The 18,946-nt window shown below is 38.0% G+C and overlaps 1 protein-coding gene and 1 pseudogene across 1 annotated transcript; both read left to right on the top strand.

Moving 5' to 3' along the window:
- LOC118841651 overlaps positions 1-18,946 on the top strand; it is a 1,013,973-nt pseudogene that overhangs the window by 882,233 nt on the left and 112,794 nt on the right.
- On the top strand, positions 8,261-9,208 carry LOC118841657 (olfactory receptor 1N1-like). Its single transcript, XM_036749232.1, has one exon. It carries the CDS (start codon positions 8,261-8,263, stop codon positions 9,206-9,208), a length of 948 nt encoding a protein of 315 aa, XP_036605127.1.

An 18,946-nucleotide genomic window follows, 5' to 3' on the forward strand; every position in this document is an offset into this window, starting at 1 on the left:
GGGCCATGAGGCAGGAAGAGAAGAGGGATCTAGTAGGCACAAGTATGGGGACTGGGAGTCCCTCCGTAAAGGAGAATCCCAGGGTGTACTAGGGAGTAAGCCTCAGGGAACCAAAAAGCACATGCAGTTTTCCCAATTCACTAGTGTCCTAGATAATCAATAGAATTTAGCGTAAACTTCCAGATAGGGTATCCCCTATCCTGTAGAAGGTGTGCTGAGGTCTGAGATAGCCTCATAACCTCTGACCTGAATAAAGGCTAAGAACATCAGGCTCAAAACACAACTCCATGCCTTCCTATGTGCTCGTAGAATAACCCCAACTGCAGAGCAGAAAAAAGGGATAGAGAAAGAGGAGGCTTACACACCTTCTTGTCTTGATGGGAGGAGGGTTTGAGGGGTCAGGCAATTCCCCATATAGGGCCACCAAATATGTTGTGGTTTGGAGTGCTGAGAACCTCCAAATGCAAGGGTACAGGAGGTCTGCCTCAAGAGAATTTGACCACTCAAGCCTCCTTGCAGTCAAAGTAATGAGGTTTATTTGTGATGCCAATAGAAGTAGGCTAGATTCTAGTTCAATCTGTGCCTTAATGAGGATGAGACTGATACTTTTATACAAAAAAAAAAAAAGGTTGTGAGAAGATTTGGATGGGATTAAGGAGTGGCAAATAGCCTGGGGGGCCCAGGTGCAAACAGAGAAAGCAGTTAAATGGTCTGGGCTGGGATGGGCCAGATGCTCAAGCAAAACACCTTGGAAAGGGCTACCAAAACGTATGGGAAAATTCAGGGACTGGGTTGCTTTCAAAGTCATGGTCTTTTCCTTTTAGGGGGCAATGTTCTCCTGGGTCTGCTCACTTCATTTTTCACCATTTCATGTAAGTCTATACAGGTTTATATGAATGCATCCTGCTCATCACTTCTTATAGCACAATAGTATTCCATCACTATCATATATCACAACTTGTTTAGCTGTTCCCCCATTGATAGACCTCACCTCAATTTCCAATCTTTTGTCACCACAAAAAGAGCTGCTATGATTATTTTTGTACATATAAGTCCCTTGTCTTTTCTTTTTGTATCTCTTTGGTATACAAACCTATAAGTAGTATTGTTGGGGCAAAGGGTATGCACAATTTTATAGCTCTTTGGGCATAGTTCCAAGTTATTCTTCCTTAATTTCTTAATGATCCACAGGTGAGGTGATGCTTTTAAAAGATTTTGTCTCTTCCTTTGGCCATTCCACATATGAATGTGGTTCAGGATCCCTCCTATTTATTTATTTTTTAAAATCCAGAAGAAAAAGATCAGAAGGGAATTCCCATTCATGATAACAATAAAGTATATTAGACATCTAGGAACTGACCTACACATTCATGACCTGTATAAATAAAACTATAAAATATTTTTTACTAAAATAAAATACCTAAATATTTAGAACAATAATATCAGTCAACTAACACACATTCTAAAGTGCTTACCAGGCATCAGCACTGTGCTGCAAAAAAAAGTAAAAACACAGTCCCTGATCTTAAGGAGCCCAGATTCTAGTGGGAGAGACAATATGCAAATAACTGTTTATGTACAAGATAATGAGAGTGTAAATGGAAGATAAGCTTAGAGGGAAGCAGGGGACTAGAAAAGGTATATAGTAAAAGTTGGAATTTGATCTTAATGATGAAGGAACCCAGGGAATTTAAGTCAGGAATGGGGAGAAAGAGTATTCTAGGCATGGGTGACAGCCAGTACCATGCCAAGTTGGGATATGTGGTGGATGTGAAGAACAGCAAAAAAGCCAGTGTAGTGGCACTATATTATTTTGCAAGGAAGTTAACCACAAGGGAGAAGAGAGATATAAGATGAGAGCTAGCAGGTATGGTTGAATCAGTTGAGAGTTGATTTTTGTAATGAATGGAGGATACATAGGTCTGTTTGCAGAAGAAAATTTTAAAAAGCATTCCTGTTCTCAAAGAGCTCATAGTCTAAAGGGAGAGATGACATGTAAACATTTATATATAAACAAACTATGTACAGGATAAGTGGGAGATAATCAGTCAAAGAAAGTCACCAATATTAAGAGAGACTGATAAAGGTTTGCTATAGAAAGGGAGTTTTAGGTTTGACTTGAAGGAGATCAGAGAAACTTTAGGGATATATGGCATATATCACTAAGATTTAATTGTGGTCATATCTATAGCTATATCATCTCTATCTAACCTATATGTATTTATGCATAATTTTATTGTGTGTCCTATGTACATATATGCATGTATATAGGAATAACATATGTTTATATATCTATACATTGTATTTATGTGTTATATGCGTATATGTATAGGTATCTGTATATTGAGGCAGCTAGGAGGCACACTGGATAGACTGCTGAGTCTGAAGTCAGGAATCCTGATCTTCCTGAGTTCAAATCAGGCCACAGACAATTACTGGCTGTGTGACACTGGGTAAGTCACTTAACCCTGTTTGGCTCAGTTTTCTCATCTATAAAATGAGTTTCAGAAGGAAATGGCGAACCACTCCAGTATTTTTGCAAAGAAAACTCCAAATGGGGTCACAAAGAGTCAGAGATGACTGAAATGAATGAACAACAAAAATCTGTATATTTATACATTAGTAAATACATATTATTCATATACACATATACATTTATATATTCCCACCATGTGTACGTGAGAGAAAGAGAGAGAGAGAAAGAGAGAGAGAGATAGAGAGAGAGAGAGAGAAAGAGAGAGAGAGAGAGAGAGAGAGAGAGAGACTTGCTTTGCTATGGACCTACTAAAAAGTCTCAGCATGGCATTCAGAAGACCCCACCTTCTAAATGGCCATGTCAATTTCATAAGCTTAGCAAGATTCTGCCACATGAGAAAGGTTTTGAGCATGAAGTTCAGTGGATCCAGTCACCATCATGCACAAATAAGCAAGGTTAAGTGAAGACAGAGGAACTTGTCCTCAGAGAGTCTTATACTAAGCAATATGGATATGATACATTGCATAGAATCTTAAGCTTTAAAAAAAAGTTTTGGGGAATTCTTTTTTCCCATTTTATTCTTTTTAGAAGGGATGTGTCTCTGGGAAGGGAATTAAGGGAGAAAGGATACATTGGGAAATGTAGGTAATATAACAGCCAAAGTTAACAATAAGAACATTTAAATTTTTTCAAAAACAAATTAAGATTCTGTAAGTCTATTTTTTTTTCTTTTATTTCCTCACCTTCCCCTCCTCCTCCCCCAGACTGCATGGAATTTAATATACCTTTTACATATAACTTTGCATTAAACTTATTTACACAATAGTCAGGTTGTAAAGAAGAATTATGACCAATGGAATGAATCATGAGAAAGAAGAAACAAAACCAAAAAAAAAAAAAGAGAGAGAGCAAATAGTTTGGCTCAATCTTCATTCAGACTCCATAGTAAGTCTATTTGATGTAAAAGCAGATTTGATGACTGCATGATGACCTTTCCTGATCCCTGAAGCTACAAGTAACCATGCCTGGAATTTAGTTTGTCATTTTTAAAAAATCTATTGTTATAGATATTGTCTAGCAGTGACTACTTCATTTTTATCTTTCTTACCCTGTATCTAGCACAGTCTTTACACATTGTAGGGGCTAAACGAATATTTATTAATTGATTGATTGATTTGGTAGTTTTACCCAAGAGTTTCAGATTTCAGGTATAGGGCATGGTGAAAAAAGGTCTGGGATAGACAGCATGAAGTAATAACCTAGAATCCCTCAGGACCAGAATAGGAACAGAGAAAGGGATTCTGTTGAGGAACTAGATTTTATTCAGAGGCCAATGGATAAACTCTGAGAACACTGTGTTCTATTATCTCCTACTCCAAGTGTTCATAGAAGAAAGTGGTGATACCCCAAGAGAATCCCAAATTAACTGCTCTGTGGTGCCTAGAGAATGGACAATGCATTAGGTCCCTCACTGTAGAACTCCATCCTGGGGACCCTCCCCTCTGTCCCAGGTGGGAAAGATCTGGAGGGGACATAGATGGTCAGGATATTACTTGTCATTTCTCTAATGAATCTTTAGGGAATATTTTCCCAGAGACCTTCAAAGTGCCAGTTAATAAGATAGGAGCTCTGATCTGTTTGGGGGTGGGGGGAGGGGAGGCAGAGTGGAAGAAAGGCACTTTGGAACCACCACCTGCTCCTCATTTCATCCCAGCTCAGTGTGGGGCTCTATAGCCCCACATTTATGCTTCTAAATGCCAAAACTAAAGATGAAGACTTTTTCTTCTAAGTCACTTGCCCAGTCCAGTGATCCACAGCCTGTGGAACATGTTTCATCTTCTCCTTGAGTCAAGGGAGGTCCCTTATATCCCCCAACCAGCCCTTGAATTCCTATCATCTGGAGAAGAAAGGTGGCAGAAGACATTGTCCCCTCAGTGACAATTTCTCAGCATTTGAAATCAACACAGAACAGCTGGAGGTAACGAATGATAGCTATCAATCTTTCTGTCTGTCTCTCCACCTCACTTTCTGGGGGGTTTCCAGCCTGTGATTTAAGTGGCGTAGGGATCTCCCATCAAAAAGACTCCCATGACCAATGTAGGTTTGTAATTGTTCTGAAACTTATTGTCCTAGTTGCTTGAGGGCACTGAGGGATTAAATGCCTTGCCTGGGCTACATCTGTGTGTGAGAGATAGAGCTGACTTAGAGCTGTGCTCCCTATCATGCTGTCTCTGTTAACCAATTAGATTAAAAACATAGCACATGGCATGTGTATACGCAAGATATAAAGAATTCCAAGATATTACTGATTGTAGACATGAGGACATTTTCAACAAGCTTCAGAGATCGTGTAGAAATTAAATGGGCAAAAGGGAATTCCCAGTATCAGAAACAATCTCAGCAAAGGTATGATAGGAGTAAAGTACAGAATCTACAAAGGGGTGACCAATAATCCAGTTTGATACAACAACAACAACAATAATGGTGACTATGGTGATGGTGATGATGGTGATGACAACAATAATATCTAGCATTTTAAAGCACTTTAAGATTTGCAAAGCATTTTAAAAATATTATCTAATTTTTCCTGGGACACAAGCACTATTCTTGTTTCTGTTTCATAGGTGAGAAAACTGTGGTAGACAAAGGTTACATGACTTGTCCAGGGTCACAGAGATAGTAAATGACTCAGGAAAGATTTGAATTTGGGTCTTCTCTGATTGCAAGTCCAGAAATCTATCTCCTGTATCACCTCGCTGCCTATCAAGTCAAATATATCATGAAGAATAGCATGAGTTAAAGCTAGAAATATTGCAGAATATCGTGGTGAGTCTTGAATGTTAAACTAAGGAATTTGAACTTGACCCTTTAGATATTGTGGACTTATTACAGACTTTTAGTGTAGAAGTATGGTAATGAAGGGTGGGTGAAAGGGTAGAGAAAGTAGAAAGAGGAAGACCAATGAGGAGGCTGGCACAATAGTCCAGAAGAATGGTAATATAGACTTGTACTCAGAGACAGTGGAAATTGGGAAGGAGAGACAGATCCTAGAGATGTTAATAGTGGATTTGACATTATCGTTCACCAGATTGGTCATGAGAGGAAAGTGATGAGAGACTGGAAAAAGTCAAAGAAAACTCCCAAAGTTTGAACATGGGAGGCCAGGTGAATGGTGCTGCCACTGAAAAAGTAGCAATGTCACACGTCAGTTTTGAGCAACTGGTGATAATGTTGATTTTGTACATGTTGAAGTTGAAATGGCAGTTGGAATCCAGATGGAGCTGTCCTGTGGTCAGTTTGGAAATATGTCAGGAGTGCAGGAAAATAGTCAGGACTAGAAACAGAGACATAATTTTAAGTGTTGATTTTCAGTGTGGGAGTATGGTAAGCTATGGAGATTAAGCTATGGGAGAGAATTAAATTGCCAAATAAGAGAGATCTCCTTATTGTTTGGTATTCCACTAACTCTCAGTTGACAAACCTACTACAGACTAACCAGAATGTTTCTTCCTGATTCAGGCACACTAGAATTTGAGCTAAGGTACTGGTCTGAAAAATGTCAGAGCCTGACTCCAACTTCAGCACATATTTCTTTAGCAGTCAAACATCCAGGCAATAGAAAATAAGAACTAAATATGGGTTATAAACACTAGATGCTCAGAGCTCAGAGATGGGGCTTATAAGTAAGGTTTCTTGGGAAAGACAGAACAGGTTCTGGACTTTGAAGGACAGCTAGGGTTTGGACAGGCAGAGAGGTGGAGGAAAGCATTTCAAGCTGAAGAAATAGCCTGAGCAAAGGCTTAGAGGCAGAACTGAGCACTGTGGAAAGTTTTGAACTTGGCTCCAAGGGAGACCTTCGTACAATTTCCTCAACTGATATTTACTATTTGTCCAACCATTGGGAAATCACTTCACTTTTCTCAGTCTTAGTTCCCTTCATCTATAAAATGGGAAGAATAATTACTAAGGTATCTACCCCCAAAGGGTTATTGTAAAGATCAAGGGAGATAATGCTTACAAGGTATTTTGCAAAACTTTTCTTTTTTGTCCAGACCTGTAATTTCATCCATGTAGGTAACTCTAGGTAAGAGACTCCCTCTACCATCGCAGATGAGCAAATGTTAACCATCTAGTCTTAGACTATTACCAGGGGCATTGGAAGGTTAAGGAAGGTGCTCTGAGTCACAAGACCAGAAGCAGGACTAGAACCCAAAGTTAGTTTTCTTAACTCTAAGACAAAGTATATCCAAGACAGGCTCTCTGCTCTCTCTATGATGTTTCTCTTTGCAAACTCCAAAGTATTCAAGCACACACATGAACCCACTCTACACACACAAAATCTCTAATGAGGCTGGATTCAAAAATGATACATATATGATTAATTTAATTAATGATTTATAAATAAGATTTCAATATCAATAACACCCATCTTCGAGGGTAGTCGTGAGAAATGCAATGTCTGTGAAGTACTTAGCACAGTGCTTGACCCTTAGTAAATGTTAGTTCCTCTTGTTTTGGTTCTTGATCTTTATTATTGTCATTATTATAATTATTAAGAAAGGGATGTGAAGCATAGTGAATTGTAATCTGGTGTTATAGTTAAAAGATACTAGATTCAAACCATGCCTATGAAACATACTATCCGTACCACTCTGGACAAATTGTTAAGCCTGAAAGTGCCTTGGGGAACTCTCCAAGAAAATAAAATCCAGAAGATGCATAGCTAAACTGCATTCTAATTGGATGTTTTATTTTTTAAGATTTTCTTCACTTCCCTGTATTTTAAAGTTTTCTAATTGATTAAGGTGCTTCTGATGGCCATTGGGGTTTCCTCTCTTTAGAAAAGGCACCAGGGAGAAAAGGACTCAAGTAAAGGAAGCAAACATTTATTAAGCATGTACTTACTATATTCTAGACACTGTGCCAAGCACTTTTAAAATACTATATCATTCTGATCATCACAATAACCCTAGAAAGTAGCTTCTAAAAAAATCCCCATTTTGCAATTGAGGAAAATGAAACAGACATAAGTTAAGTGACATGTCAAGAGTCACACAGATAGTGTGTCAGGTCTTCCTGACCTGTGTCATCAAGCTTTTTAGGAGGGCTTCAGCCTCACTCTGCATCAGTCCCCCGATTTTTGTGCTCCACAGCAATAGTGCTTACTCAATACTGATAAAATGGAGCAGCCCTGGTCTTCCTTCATAAGATAATAGTAAAATACTTATATTCTTACTGTATTTTCTCTTGTTGACCTCTGAGATAGAATTAGAGAAATATTTGTACAAAAATAGCACTGATCTACAGACCACTTCAGAAAAGCCTTCTGACCTCAGTACCATTCTTTGCAGTGGAGTCTAGGTACTCTATTTAAAGGATTAGAGAAAGACAGGAATGTAGATAGTGAATTTACTCTACTTTTTTGTTTTTTAGGAGGTAAGTAGTTAAAGGGAATAGAAATAAAGGATGTTAGTTTGAGGGAGATAGCAGCTAAGAGATTTTTTCAGGGTAAGGGAATTCTGAACACATATATAGGCAGTGGCAAAATAGTATTTGCAGAGAGACTGAAGATGAAAAGGAGAGAGGAATGGTCAACCAAATGAGCTCCCAAAGGAGATATGAGGGGATGGAATCAGCAGCATGAAGGCACCAATGGATTTTCTATGGAACCCAGTATCCTAATTCTTAGTCTAGCTCTTTCCACTCCTTTCTGTAATATATTTAAGGAAAGTTCCTTTATTTTCTTAGGTCTTTTGTTTTGTGACCCCTTAACAAGTCAATGACATGGGACATGGAAATCAGACCAGTGTCTCTGAGTTTTTTCTCCGGGGGCTCTCCCAGTGGCCAGAACAGCAACACCTCTTCTTTGGATTGTTTCTGTGCATGTACCTGGTCACCATGGCAGGGAACGTGCTCATCTTCCTTGCCATCATCTCTGAAGCTCGCCTCCACACCCCTATGTATTTCTTCTTGGCCACTCTCTCCTTTGCTGACATTGGTCTGTCCTCCAGTATAGTCTTGAAGATGCTACATAACTTGTATATGCAGCTGCACACCATCTCCTATACAGGGTGCCTGACACAGCTGTATTTCTTTCTTTGCTTTGGGGACATGGACAGCTTCCTGCTTGCTGTGATGGCATATGATCGCTACATGGCCATTTGTCACCCACTCCATTATAGCACAGCCATGAGCCCCCAGCTCTGTGTCTTTCTGGTGAGTGTGTGCTGGGTGATCACTAATCTCCATGCTCTGTTACACACTTTGCTCATGGCAAAACTCTCTTTCTGTGTGGTAGGGGAAATATCTCACTTTTTTTGTGACATCAGTCCCTTGTTGAAAGTTTCCTGCTCTCCTACCCGTCTAAATGAATTAATGGTTTTTGTTGCAGGTGGCCCAGTTATGACAGTTCCCTTCCTATGCACTCTGGTCTCTTATGTCTGCATTGTCTCTGCCGTCCTTAGGATGCCATCCTCAGGGGGTGGCAGGAGAAAGGCCTTCTCCACTTGTGGCTCTCACCTTTCTGTGGTCTGTATGTTTTATGGTACAATTTTCAGTGTGTATCTCTGCCCTTCATCTACTTTTCCCACCAAAGACATTGTGGCCTCTGTGGTATACACAGTGGTAACTCCAATGCTCAACCCTTTCATCTATAGCCTGAGAAACCAAGACATGAAGGTGGCCCTAGGGAGTCTCATCAGAGGCAAGATATTTGCCTCTCGGGTACATTGACTCCTTGGCCCTCTATGCTGAGCCTTCTCTCAATCTTTTCTTTTCAACTTTGAACTGAAAAGGAAGTCAGCTATTTTTTATTACTTTGATTTATTTTTAGTTTGATTGTAGGATTAAGCTCCCTTCTTTAGGAAAAGCTAACCCTAACAGCTAAGCCAGACTAATATAAATAATCTCTTAAGTCTAGGTTACCTACAGATTTAGTGAATAGCTAGATTGAGAAGACTTTATCATTTAATAGCAGATAATTTAGAGTAAGACCAAATAAAATAATCATAGGATTACTCTTTGAAAAAACTAAATTACCTTTTCTGGCAGAAAGGAGGAGGGAGGGGTGACCAAAGTTTAAGTTCCCCTTTCTGGCAGCTGGAGAAAAGTTAGCTAGAGGATAAGTTTCTCTTTCCAGTCTTAGTGGAGAACTCCTTTTCTCTTGAGCTGCAGTCTAAATCATGTAATGGACTCTGCTAAGGAACATGGAGGATGACTGCTAACCATGGACCACAAGCTCCTCTTTCCCACTACACTTTCTGGTTTAAAAAGGCACCACCTGTAGGACAGGATTAAGAAAGTCTGGGAGAAGTTAACTAGGCAGGTGAGCTGCCTTTTCCAATTGAATCATATTTAAAACACATTTCTGTCATTTTTTTATTCCTCTTTTTTTGTTATAAAAATCAGCTTTGTAAATCACTCCTTGTCTCTGACCTCGGAGGAGTCAGGTGACCTGCTTTGATATGCAAAGGCTAGCTTTGCAAATTAAATCATAGATATCTTAGTAACTTTGTCCTCAGTTTCTGTTTTGTTTCAGGTAATCAATTTTAATAGAACTTAGTCTGTTTTGAAAAGTATTCCCTAATGGGTAAAAGAAAACCTGGAGACAAGTCTCTAATAAAATGCCCTGAGGTTTTCCCCTTAGCACTGTACTTTTTAACAGAGACTTGAATTGTCATAGAAACCATGTTGATCAAACTTGCAGATTGCATCATAATAGGAGGTATACTTGAGATGACAACTGTCATCCTGAAATAAGACCACAGGTTAGAATTAAAGCCTTCCTCACTGAACCACAGAATCAAAGAGCTAGAAAGGACATCTGAGTACTTAGAACTCAAACTACATCTGACCAAGAATCTTCTCTACAACACTCCCAACTTTAACCTGACATCAAATCTAAATTAGTTTCTTTGGAACTTCCACTTGTTGCTTTGTTGGGACCAAGAAGAGCAGGTTTAACCCCTCTGTCACAGTACCCCTGTGACTCTTCAAGACTACTAAGATGCCCCTCTCTTATCTTTCTAAATCTTCTCTTCTACAGGCAAACCAACATAGTTCCTTTAACTAGTTCACATGACACATTATCCAGTCATCTCACCCATTCTATTCATCCTCTTCTGCTCGTTCACCAACAGGCCGCATTTCTTTTCTCTTTAAAATATGGTGACCAGAGTAGGAGGCAATAGTCCAGCTGTGGTCTCACTGGGTCAGAGTACAACTATTACCTCTCTTGTTGTGGGCCTCTTCCCCTTTAATGCAGTCCAAGATATCATTAGCTTTTTTGGCTTTAAATTGACTCATATTGAACTTTTAGAGCAAATAAAAATTTTGAGTTAAGACCAAATTTAATAGAGAGAAATGTGAAGACTAGCTCTTATATTGAAGAAAATCAGCAGCATCGTTCATATAAACCTTTTCATATCCTTTTGAAGTAATCAATTTCCTTATTTCTTATAGCACAGTAGTACTCCATTACATTAATTTATCACAAATGATTCCCTAATATCTTCCCTTAGTTTCTGCTGATTTTTTCCACTACGAAAGTAGGAGTGAAGTGAGCAGGGCTAGAAGCAAAATTTGTACTCACTTCAATATTATAGCAATAAGCAATTTTAAAGACTTTTATGAACCTATGCTGAGTGAAAGAGAAGACTCAAGAGAACAGTTTATACGATAACAATAACACTATAAAAACAAAAAGCTTTGAAATCTGTAAGAACTATGATCAATATAATGACCACTCATCATTTCAGAGGGCTCAATATGATGATGAAACATGCTGTCACGTACAGAGAGGTGACAGATTATAGAATGGGACAAATATTTTTGTATACAACTACTACAGGGAACTTTTGCTTGACTATTCATGTTTGTTTTAATAAATTTGTTTTCCTTTTTCCCATTGTAGCAGAGCTCAGAAGGAAAGAAAATAGATTTGCATTATTTTTTTAAATAGAGGATAGAGGGGTGATCCCGATATGAAATGTTACATATGTTTTCAGTTGAGGTTGCTATATTACTGATTTAGATTATTCATTTTATTTGGTTACAAAAGACTTGTAAATCAGTGGGAATCATTTGGAAATATTTGCAATATAAAAAGAAAATATATTTATAAATACATTTATAAAACTTAAAAAAGAATCATTAAAGCTAAAGATCATAAGTAAAAGACAGATTTGTACCTAGACAGCAATTCATTTGAAAAATACCAGATAGATTTAGGGGATTATAAATATGGTCAAGAAAACCAATTCTATCTTAGGCTTCATTATTAGAAGTAATGTGTTCATAACACTTTGCCTTGGTTAGAATATAATGCATGATTAGTGTCTAGTTCTGATAGGAAGGTTATTGATGAATTAGACTATATCCAGAGAAGAGGGAGAAGACTACTAAAGGAAAAAAAAAGTCATGGAAGATGAGAATCTGTGAAAAAATGTGTAATCTATATGTTTAATATGTAGAAAAAAAAACTTTCCACCAATATGACACCTCTTTTCAAATATCTGAAGGTCTGTAGAGTGAAAGATTCATTTGGCTTGGCCTTAGGCAGCTCTTCTTAAACTGTGGGTCATGGTTCCATATGGAGTTGTGAAAAATTTGGCAACAGTAAAACATTTCTGAACACACAATGACCAAAAATTAATTAAAAATCAAATATGTAATGAATTGGAGATGTTGCTGGTAGTGCTTGCCTGTGTTGCATCAGGCAACTTCACTGCAGCCTTGGTTCTGAACACAAAGGATGCATACTTTGCGCTGCTTGTGCTCTCAGGGCAATGTAAAGCCAAGGAAGGCAGCAGAAATGTGAAAAGGGGTCACAAGTGGAAAAAGTTTAAGAAGCCCTTCCTTAGAGGACAAAACTCAAAGCAAGGAACAGAAGTTACAGAGAGGCAGGTTTTAACTAAGGAGAAACTTTCAGAAAATTAGATCTGCCAAAAGTAAGATAATGATGCCTCATAAGGTAGCAAGTTCTCCATACTGGGGGTCTTCAAGCAGAGACTAAATGGCCATTTGTTGGGAATGTTGTAGAAGGGGCTAGTAATCAAGCATAGGTTAAATTAGGAAGGAAACTAGGAAGGAACTCTGAAAAACTCTGAAAAAAAAACTCTGAATGACTTTCTACACTGAAAATCTGATTTCATAGTTCAAAATAACAAAATTAATGATTTTTTGAACTGAGAATGATGGTCAATTTACATCTTCATTTTCCAGATGAGGAAACAACTCCAGAGATTTATATAATTTAAAAAAGATAAGAAGCTGTGTGAGGATTGTCACCAACATCCTACTTTGTGTTTAGAAGGATTTATATTTTCCTTAAATTACATCTTTTGAACTTAAGTTGAGGTCAAAGGGGTTGGGGGGGGGGAGCAGGAACTGGTTAACTCTAGTGTCATGCCATTCAATGAACAATGCCATGTTCCTTTATTTGATATTTAATAGACTTGTATCTGTCCCTTCTAAATATTTCAAAATGAGGAATCAATCTTTTAAGATTGTCTCCACAGAAAAGTAATTTGTTATGTAGGACCCTGAAGGAGTGAAAAGCAAAGGAAATTAGTGACTCTGGAGGTGGGAACTTTGGGGTTCCATGCAACTACACCTCAGTGAGGTTTTCCATTATTACTACTAAGGGATTTCTGCTAAGATGGGTTTTCTCTGCTAAGGATTGGGGCCCCATGATCTCAGCTCAGACAGTAATGCAAGTTCCCAGGATTAATATTAAGTAGTGTTTCTCAATCATTTTGTCATTGACATATCTATTAATTTATTAGTCTTCTTGGAGCTTAAGGAAGGGAAAAGGAATAAAGTTTAATGAAGAAAGAGGACAGTCTCCAACAGGAATAGCTTTGCAGACAATGACATTAGATGACGCCAGACCCTAGGAACCTAAATGCCAGTTTGGCAAATCTTTTGTCTTCTCTTCCCAGCCACCCTTTGATAAGCTGGAGAGTTCATTCTGTCTTCACATAAAACTTCAGCACCAGTGCAATAAGTAGAAAATAGTTAAACTTCCAGTTTTAAAAATATGGTTTTATTTTCCTTATTATTTTTAGAGAGTTCTGAAAATTTTCTTTGGAATAAGAAGAGGCCTTTGCTAGTCAAAGTAGTTCCTGTACTAATTATAACAGTTCTTAAAGGCAGTGAAGTGGACAGAATGCTAGGCTTGGAGTTAGGAAAACATGAATTGAATCTGGCTCCAGACCCTCTTATGCTGGGCAAGTCAATAAACTTTTCTGCCTCAGTTTACTCATCTGTAAAAATGGGAATAATGGTACCCACTTCCCAGGGTTGTTGTGAAGATAAAAGAGATAATATTTGTAAAGTACTCTGTAAACATTAAAATACTGTGTGAATGCTACCTATAAATGGTCCACAGAAGGCATTATTAAATTTTGGGCTTTAGCTGGGTTGGAGTGTCAAGTCTGAAAAGTAGAGAGCATGGTGGATCAATCATCCCTGGGGTCTTTGTGACACAATCAAATGTTATCAGATGTTACACCTCAGTGGGAATAATCAGTAAAAGGAAAGTTTCAACAATGCACTATATCATATGACAACCTTAGAGATATAGATCATGAGCAGACTGGAGAAAAGTAGATATGTGCAGAACATTATTTCTATCTTCAGAGAGTAGCTGAAGGATTGCATATGACAGGAGATCCCATAAATGCTTTTTTCTTTCTGCAGAAGGAAGAACTAGGTCCAATAGTTAAAAGAAATATATTCTGATCTAATTTGATGAAGATTGCTGTAACTATTAGAACTTTCCCAGAAATGGATTGAACTACCTTGGGATGTGCTGCTCTCTCCATCACTTGAAGTGTTCAACCAGAAGTTATTTGACCATTTATTAGACATGAGCAAATTGTAGTTCTGAATGGGACCTTGGACTAGATGCTCTGTAAGGTAACTCTTTAATAATGGTAAATTAATATATATTTGTCAAATTTAATTGAATTCTAAGTTTGTGATTCTACAATTTCTACAACTATAGCTTATTATCACTTCAGGTTGTGAGGGGATGAAACACAGGAAAGAGATAGTATGGAAGAAATAGACCCAGAATGTGTTGGTGGGGATCACATGGAAATGTGATGCTAGGGAGAGGTAACCCAGGACCATGAATTGTCTGTGTAGTAACCAAATGAAGATGTCAAGAAATTTTGACTACTTGCATTATGAGCCCTGGGGTTGTACCATAAGGGGATGCACATTTAAGAGTCCCTGGGGGAAAATAATGGGTAAATTACAAGAAGACTAAACTATTTCCTGGGAATCTTTTAAATACCAAACATCTAAGAAAGTTAGTCAGTGTCTGAGACCCTGGGGCATAGGGTAAGGGTGGGGAAGATTGCTCCTAGAAATACCCCATTCTTAAGTTGGCTCTTCTCTTCATGTCCCATACCCACTACATGTAGATTATGGCTATTCCATCAACAAACAAATATGAGTTTAAATTTTCATATTAATTTTCCTTCTCTGAGAGTTAACATTTAAGGGTCTTATTCTTTTATCTCAAACCTTGGTAGAACATAATTGTCATGCCTGCCTCCTTTCCTCTACTTATGCTTTTTTCTCAGCCTTGAATTCCCTCATCTGCTCCCTTAGTTTCTTTTAAATGTTAGCCAGTCTTCAAAGTCCAGAATAAGGCCTCCCTCCTCCATGAAACCACCTTTGAGTTTTCTGGCTTCTAGGAATCTCTCTCCCTGCTTTGAACATCTAGAGCAGCATCTGTGAATCATCACTTACTCCTGTACTGTGAAACACCCACTCTGCTTTGGAATTGGCTTCCACTCTGGACTGATTGAAGTAATAGAGAAGAGTCAAAGATTTCTCCCTTAGCCTCAGGAAGACCCAAGTCTCACTCTAGCCAGGTGCTTCTTCCAATTCTGGTAGGGAGAATATGAGCTATCCTAATCTGAAGTACCAGACTCTACTACTCCAAGGAATCCCAAACCCTTAATGTGGGTTCTCAATTCATTTCCATGAGGCACTATCCATGTTATATCCCCAGGGATCAAAGAGCCCTTCAGTCTCCAACATTTGATCCCTACAGATTAAATTGCAGTACCTAATATCTCTTCAGAACACATTTTCATCATTTTGTCACTTTGCCTACCAGTCCCCTACTGACCTATAGCTCTCCCAGAATTGGGCAAACTTTTGCTTCATACACTCCCTCTTTCTTCTCCTGGCACATTTGAGCAACCTAGCGTTTATTTGCAAGGTCCTGAGCTTTCAAGGTCAAGTAATGTAAGATGTGGACATAGAATTCCAAATCCAGATGAATGAGAACCGTTCCTTTGAGACAATTTGCCTTTTCTATTATTCATTTGACAATTACAATTATCACCAACATTACACATTTTATAGCACCTTACTATTTACAAAATATTTTTCTCAAGAGTTTTGTTAGTTTTTTTAACTGAATCTATAATTTAATTACTATATACAGCTCCATTAGAGGAACTCCCTCATTCAATGAAAATCAACACCTCTTCTGCAACTGCCTTAAAAAGTTGCCTGTGGAACTGAAAACCAAGTGACTTGTCCACATAGTATACTACAATGGTGAATTAAGATCGGTCCTTCCTACCCACATACCAATTCTGTGTACGTTACACCAGTGGTATAAAACTCAAATAGAAATGGATCCCTGTTGACCTCATATAGACCTAGAAAACTATACATTAATGTTAGCTGTGTTGAATTGGGTTTTTGTTTATTTTGTTAAATATTTTTCAATTAGATTTTAATCATTTGTAACTAGAAATTATTGTGGGGCCACTTGTCACAGTAGACACCTCTGCACTATATCATCCCACCTATCTAAATTATGTGAGTAAATTAGAAATACTTGTGAGATAATTCAGTAGTGGACAATCTGAGAAAAAAGAAACAGAAAAGCACAAAAAGGCAAATGGGACTTAGGGTTGCAGGGGATAAAAACAAATTCTTTCCCCTCCAACCTTTAATATACTTTGGTCTGGAATTCCAAGAGGGAAAAAGCTTGAGGGAAAGTAAATAGGAAGAAAGTGATGAGTAGTTTCACAGCACACTCATATATTAACTACAGAAGGGGAGGCTTTGCTGATGAGAGTCATTCCTCTTAAACTTCAACCAACCAATCTCTGAAGTTCAATCAGCAAAACAGCTGTGCACAAATCCACTTTCCTGGGAGGTGCCCTTCAGATGACTGCTTTTAGGGATAAATCTCATCAAGTTGATTGGGGATGGGAGGGGGGAGGAGAAGCATCAATAGACTTTGGGTCTCACCTGATCAACTATCTTACATAAATTAAAAGAAAATTTTCATTGTTTTCATGTTAGGAGTAAAGCATCACATAGTTCTTTCTGTTCTATCCATTTCTACGGACATATTCCTGTTCATTATGCCAAGGCCACAGCACTAGAACTAGGTAAGCTATAACCAGCTGAGAGAGAGGCAGGATTCTGTCAGCAGCATGGTGGCTCCAAGCGGATTCTGAGAGAGTAGAGAAAACTAACTATACCCCATAGACTGATGAAGCCACCCAGAAATAAGCAGAGCTGGAAAATAGCAAGTTGGCCACTCCTCATTGGCCACAGAAAATTCAGCACTTCCATGTCATGTCCACTTAGTGAAGTGGAGTTCCGTAAGTGCTAGGACAAACATGGGACTAGTTGAGTTCCTAAGCCCTCCTTTTATAATATTGTGATTAAACTACCTTTCCAGCCTAAATTCACAATATTCTCTCTTTTGCACTCTATTTGCCAGCCCATTTGACGTCTCAGGAATATATTTTCTATACTATATATTCTATCTCCTCCTTACATGCCTTTGTCCTTCCTTGCTTCTGGCTCTTAGAATTCACAGCTTTTTTCAAGATTCAATTCATGTGCCATTTCCCACAGAAAATTGTTTCTGATCCTTCTAGTTGTTTATATCCCCACATCATTAAACATATTGCATTTGCTTGCCTGTTTGAATGTCGCTTTTCTGGATCCTTTTAATTATCCTATACCTATTGCTCACCTAATATTATGAAAGCTGTTTGAGAGGAGGTGTGGCGGGTGAAAGATGAAATGATTGAGGAAACAACGGTTGAAGCTTCTGAGCACATCAATTTATTAAACAATGCATACAAATTGCATTATAAATCAAGGTCAGACCTTTTTAACGTGGCACTGGACCCCAAATACAGGGAAGACAGATTTTTTATACATTAAAAACAATTAATCAAATAATACCAATTAACTAAAAGAAAACAACCAGGATACAAAATTAGGTAATCTGATTTCTAATTGGAGGAAAGATTAGGGACTTTCCAAGTTAGGAGGGAGAAAGCAAACAGGTACAATTCCCTGAAATAAAAACGACATGTTCCACTCTCCTCAAATGTCTGTATTCAATCTAAGAAACATGGAAAAAAATAACTGATTGATTCATATGGGGCGAATTTTCAGATAAGACATGTTAGTTTCTTGAGATATATAATTGTGAGAAAACTCCTTGCATCAATGTTTGAATCTGACTGGGTTTCTGGTCTGCATAGGTGCTCAGTTAAGAGTCTCTAAGCAATTGGTAAAGTTTGATCCAGATTCCTAGTCATGCAGGGCTAGGTTCAAACAGTGGAATAAAGTCCTCTCACAATTCCCACAAATTAATATTCTCAGAAGATATGAGGACATTATGAACTAAACCCATAATTGCATAGAAATGAAACTAAACTAGCTCCAGAATTGAGTCACAAGATAGAGTCAATTTCCCTACAACTTGCTGTTCCATTTTCCTCAGTTCCCTTAGAGGAAATTTTTTTTAATTTCATCTTTTTATCCTCCACATCTAGCACAGGGCTTTTCATATAGGAGGCACCTAATAAATTCTTCTTAAACTGGACTGAATTAAAATGTGAATCCTGCTTGTATATAAAAAGATAATCTGGTAAATGCCACTTTCCTTTCAAATTTGGACCTTGTTTTGTCTTCTCCTTCAATTGATTAGAATTCTTTATAGATAACATTTTGGCAAAATATGAACTTGGTGAATTTGAAGTTATCATGAAATTGGAAAATAGAAATTTTGATGTGATTCTGATTGATAGGGTCTTGATCTTCACCACCTCTCCATGTAATAGATAGTGAAAATATGGCTCTAGTTCTACATCACCAATTGTTTATTGGACATTTTCAACTGGATGTTCAACTGTATTTCAACTGTATGACCAACTCAACAAGTCAAAAATTGGACTTATAATCTTTTATCTTGAATCCACTCTTCTTTCAAAACTCCCTGTTGTTGTCCAGAGCATTACCCTTTTATTTCCACCTAAGTTTGCATGCTCCATTTCATACTTGACTCCTCATTCTCACTCACTCCACATATCCATTCAAACACCAAAGTGAATTTCCTGAAGCATAGGATTCAGGAAAGCCATGTCATCCCCCCATTCAATAAACACCAGTGGCTCTTTATCT

This window comes from Trichosurus vulpecula, chromosome 3 (genome assembly GCF_011100635.1).
Source record: "Trichosurus vulpecula isolate mTriVul1 chromosome 3, mTriVul1.pri, whole genome shotgun sequence".
In the NCBI taxonomy this organism is placed as follows: domain Eukaryota; kingdom Metazoa; phylum Chordata; class Mammalia; order Diprotodontia; family Phalangeridae; genus Trichosurus; species Trichosurus vulpecula.

What these genes read in the sequence shown, in the direction of transcription:
- LOC118841657 (XM_036749232.1), top strand. Translation starts at nt 8,261, where the DNA reads ATGGGACATGGAAATCAGACCAGTGTCTCTGAGTTTTTTCTCCGGGGG.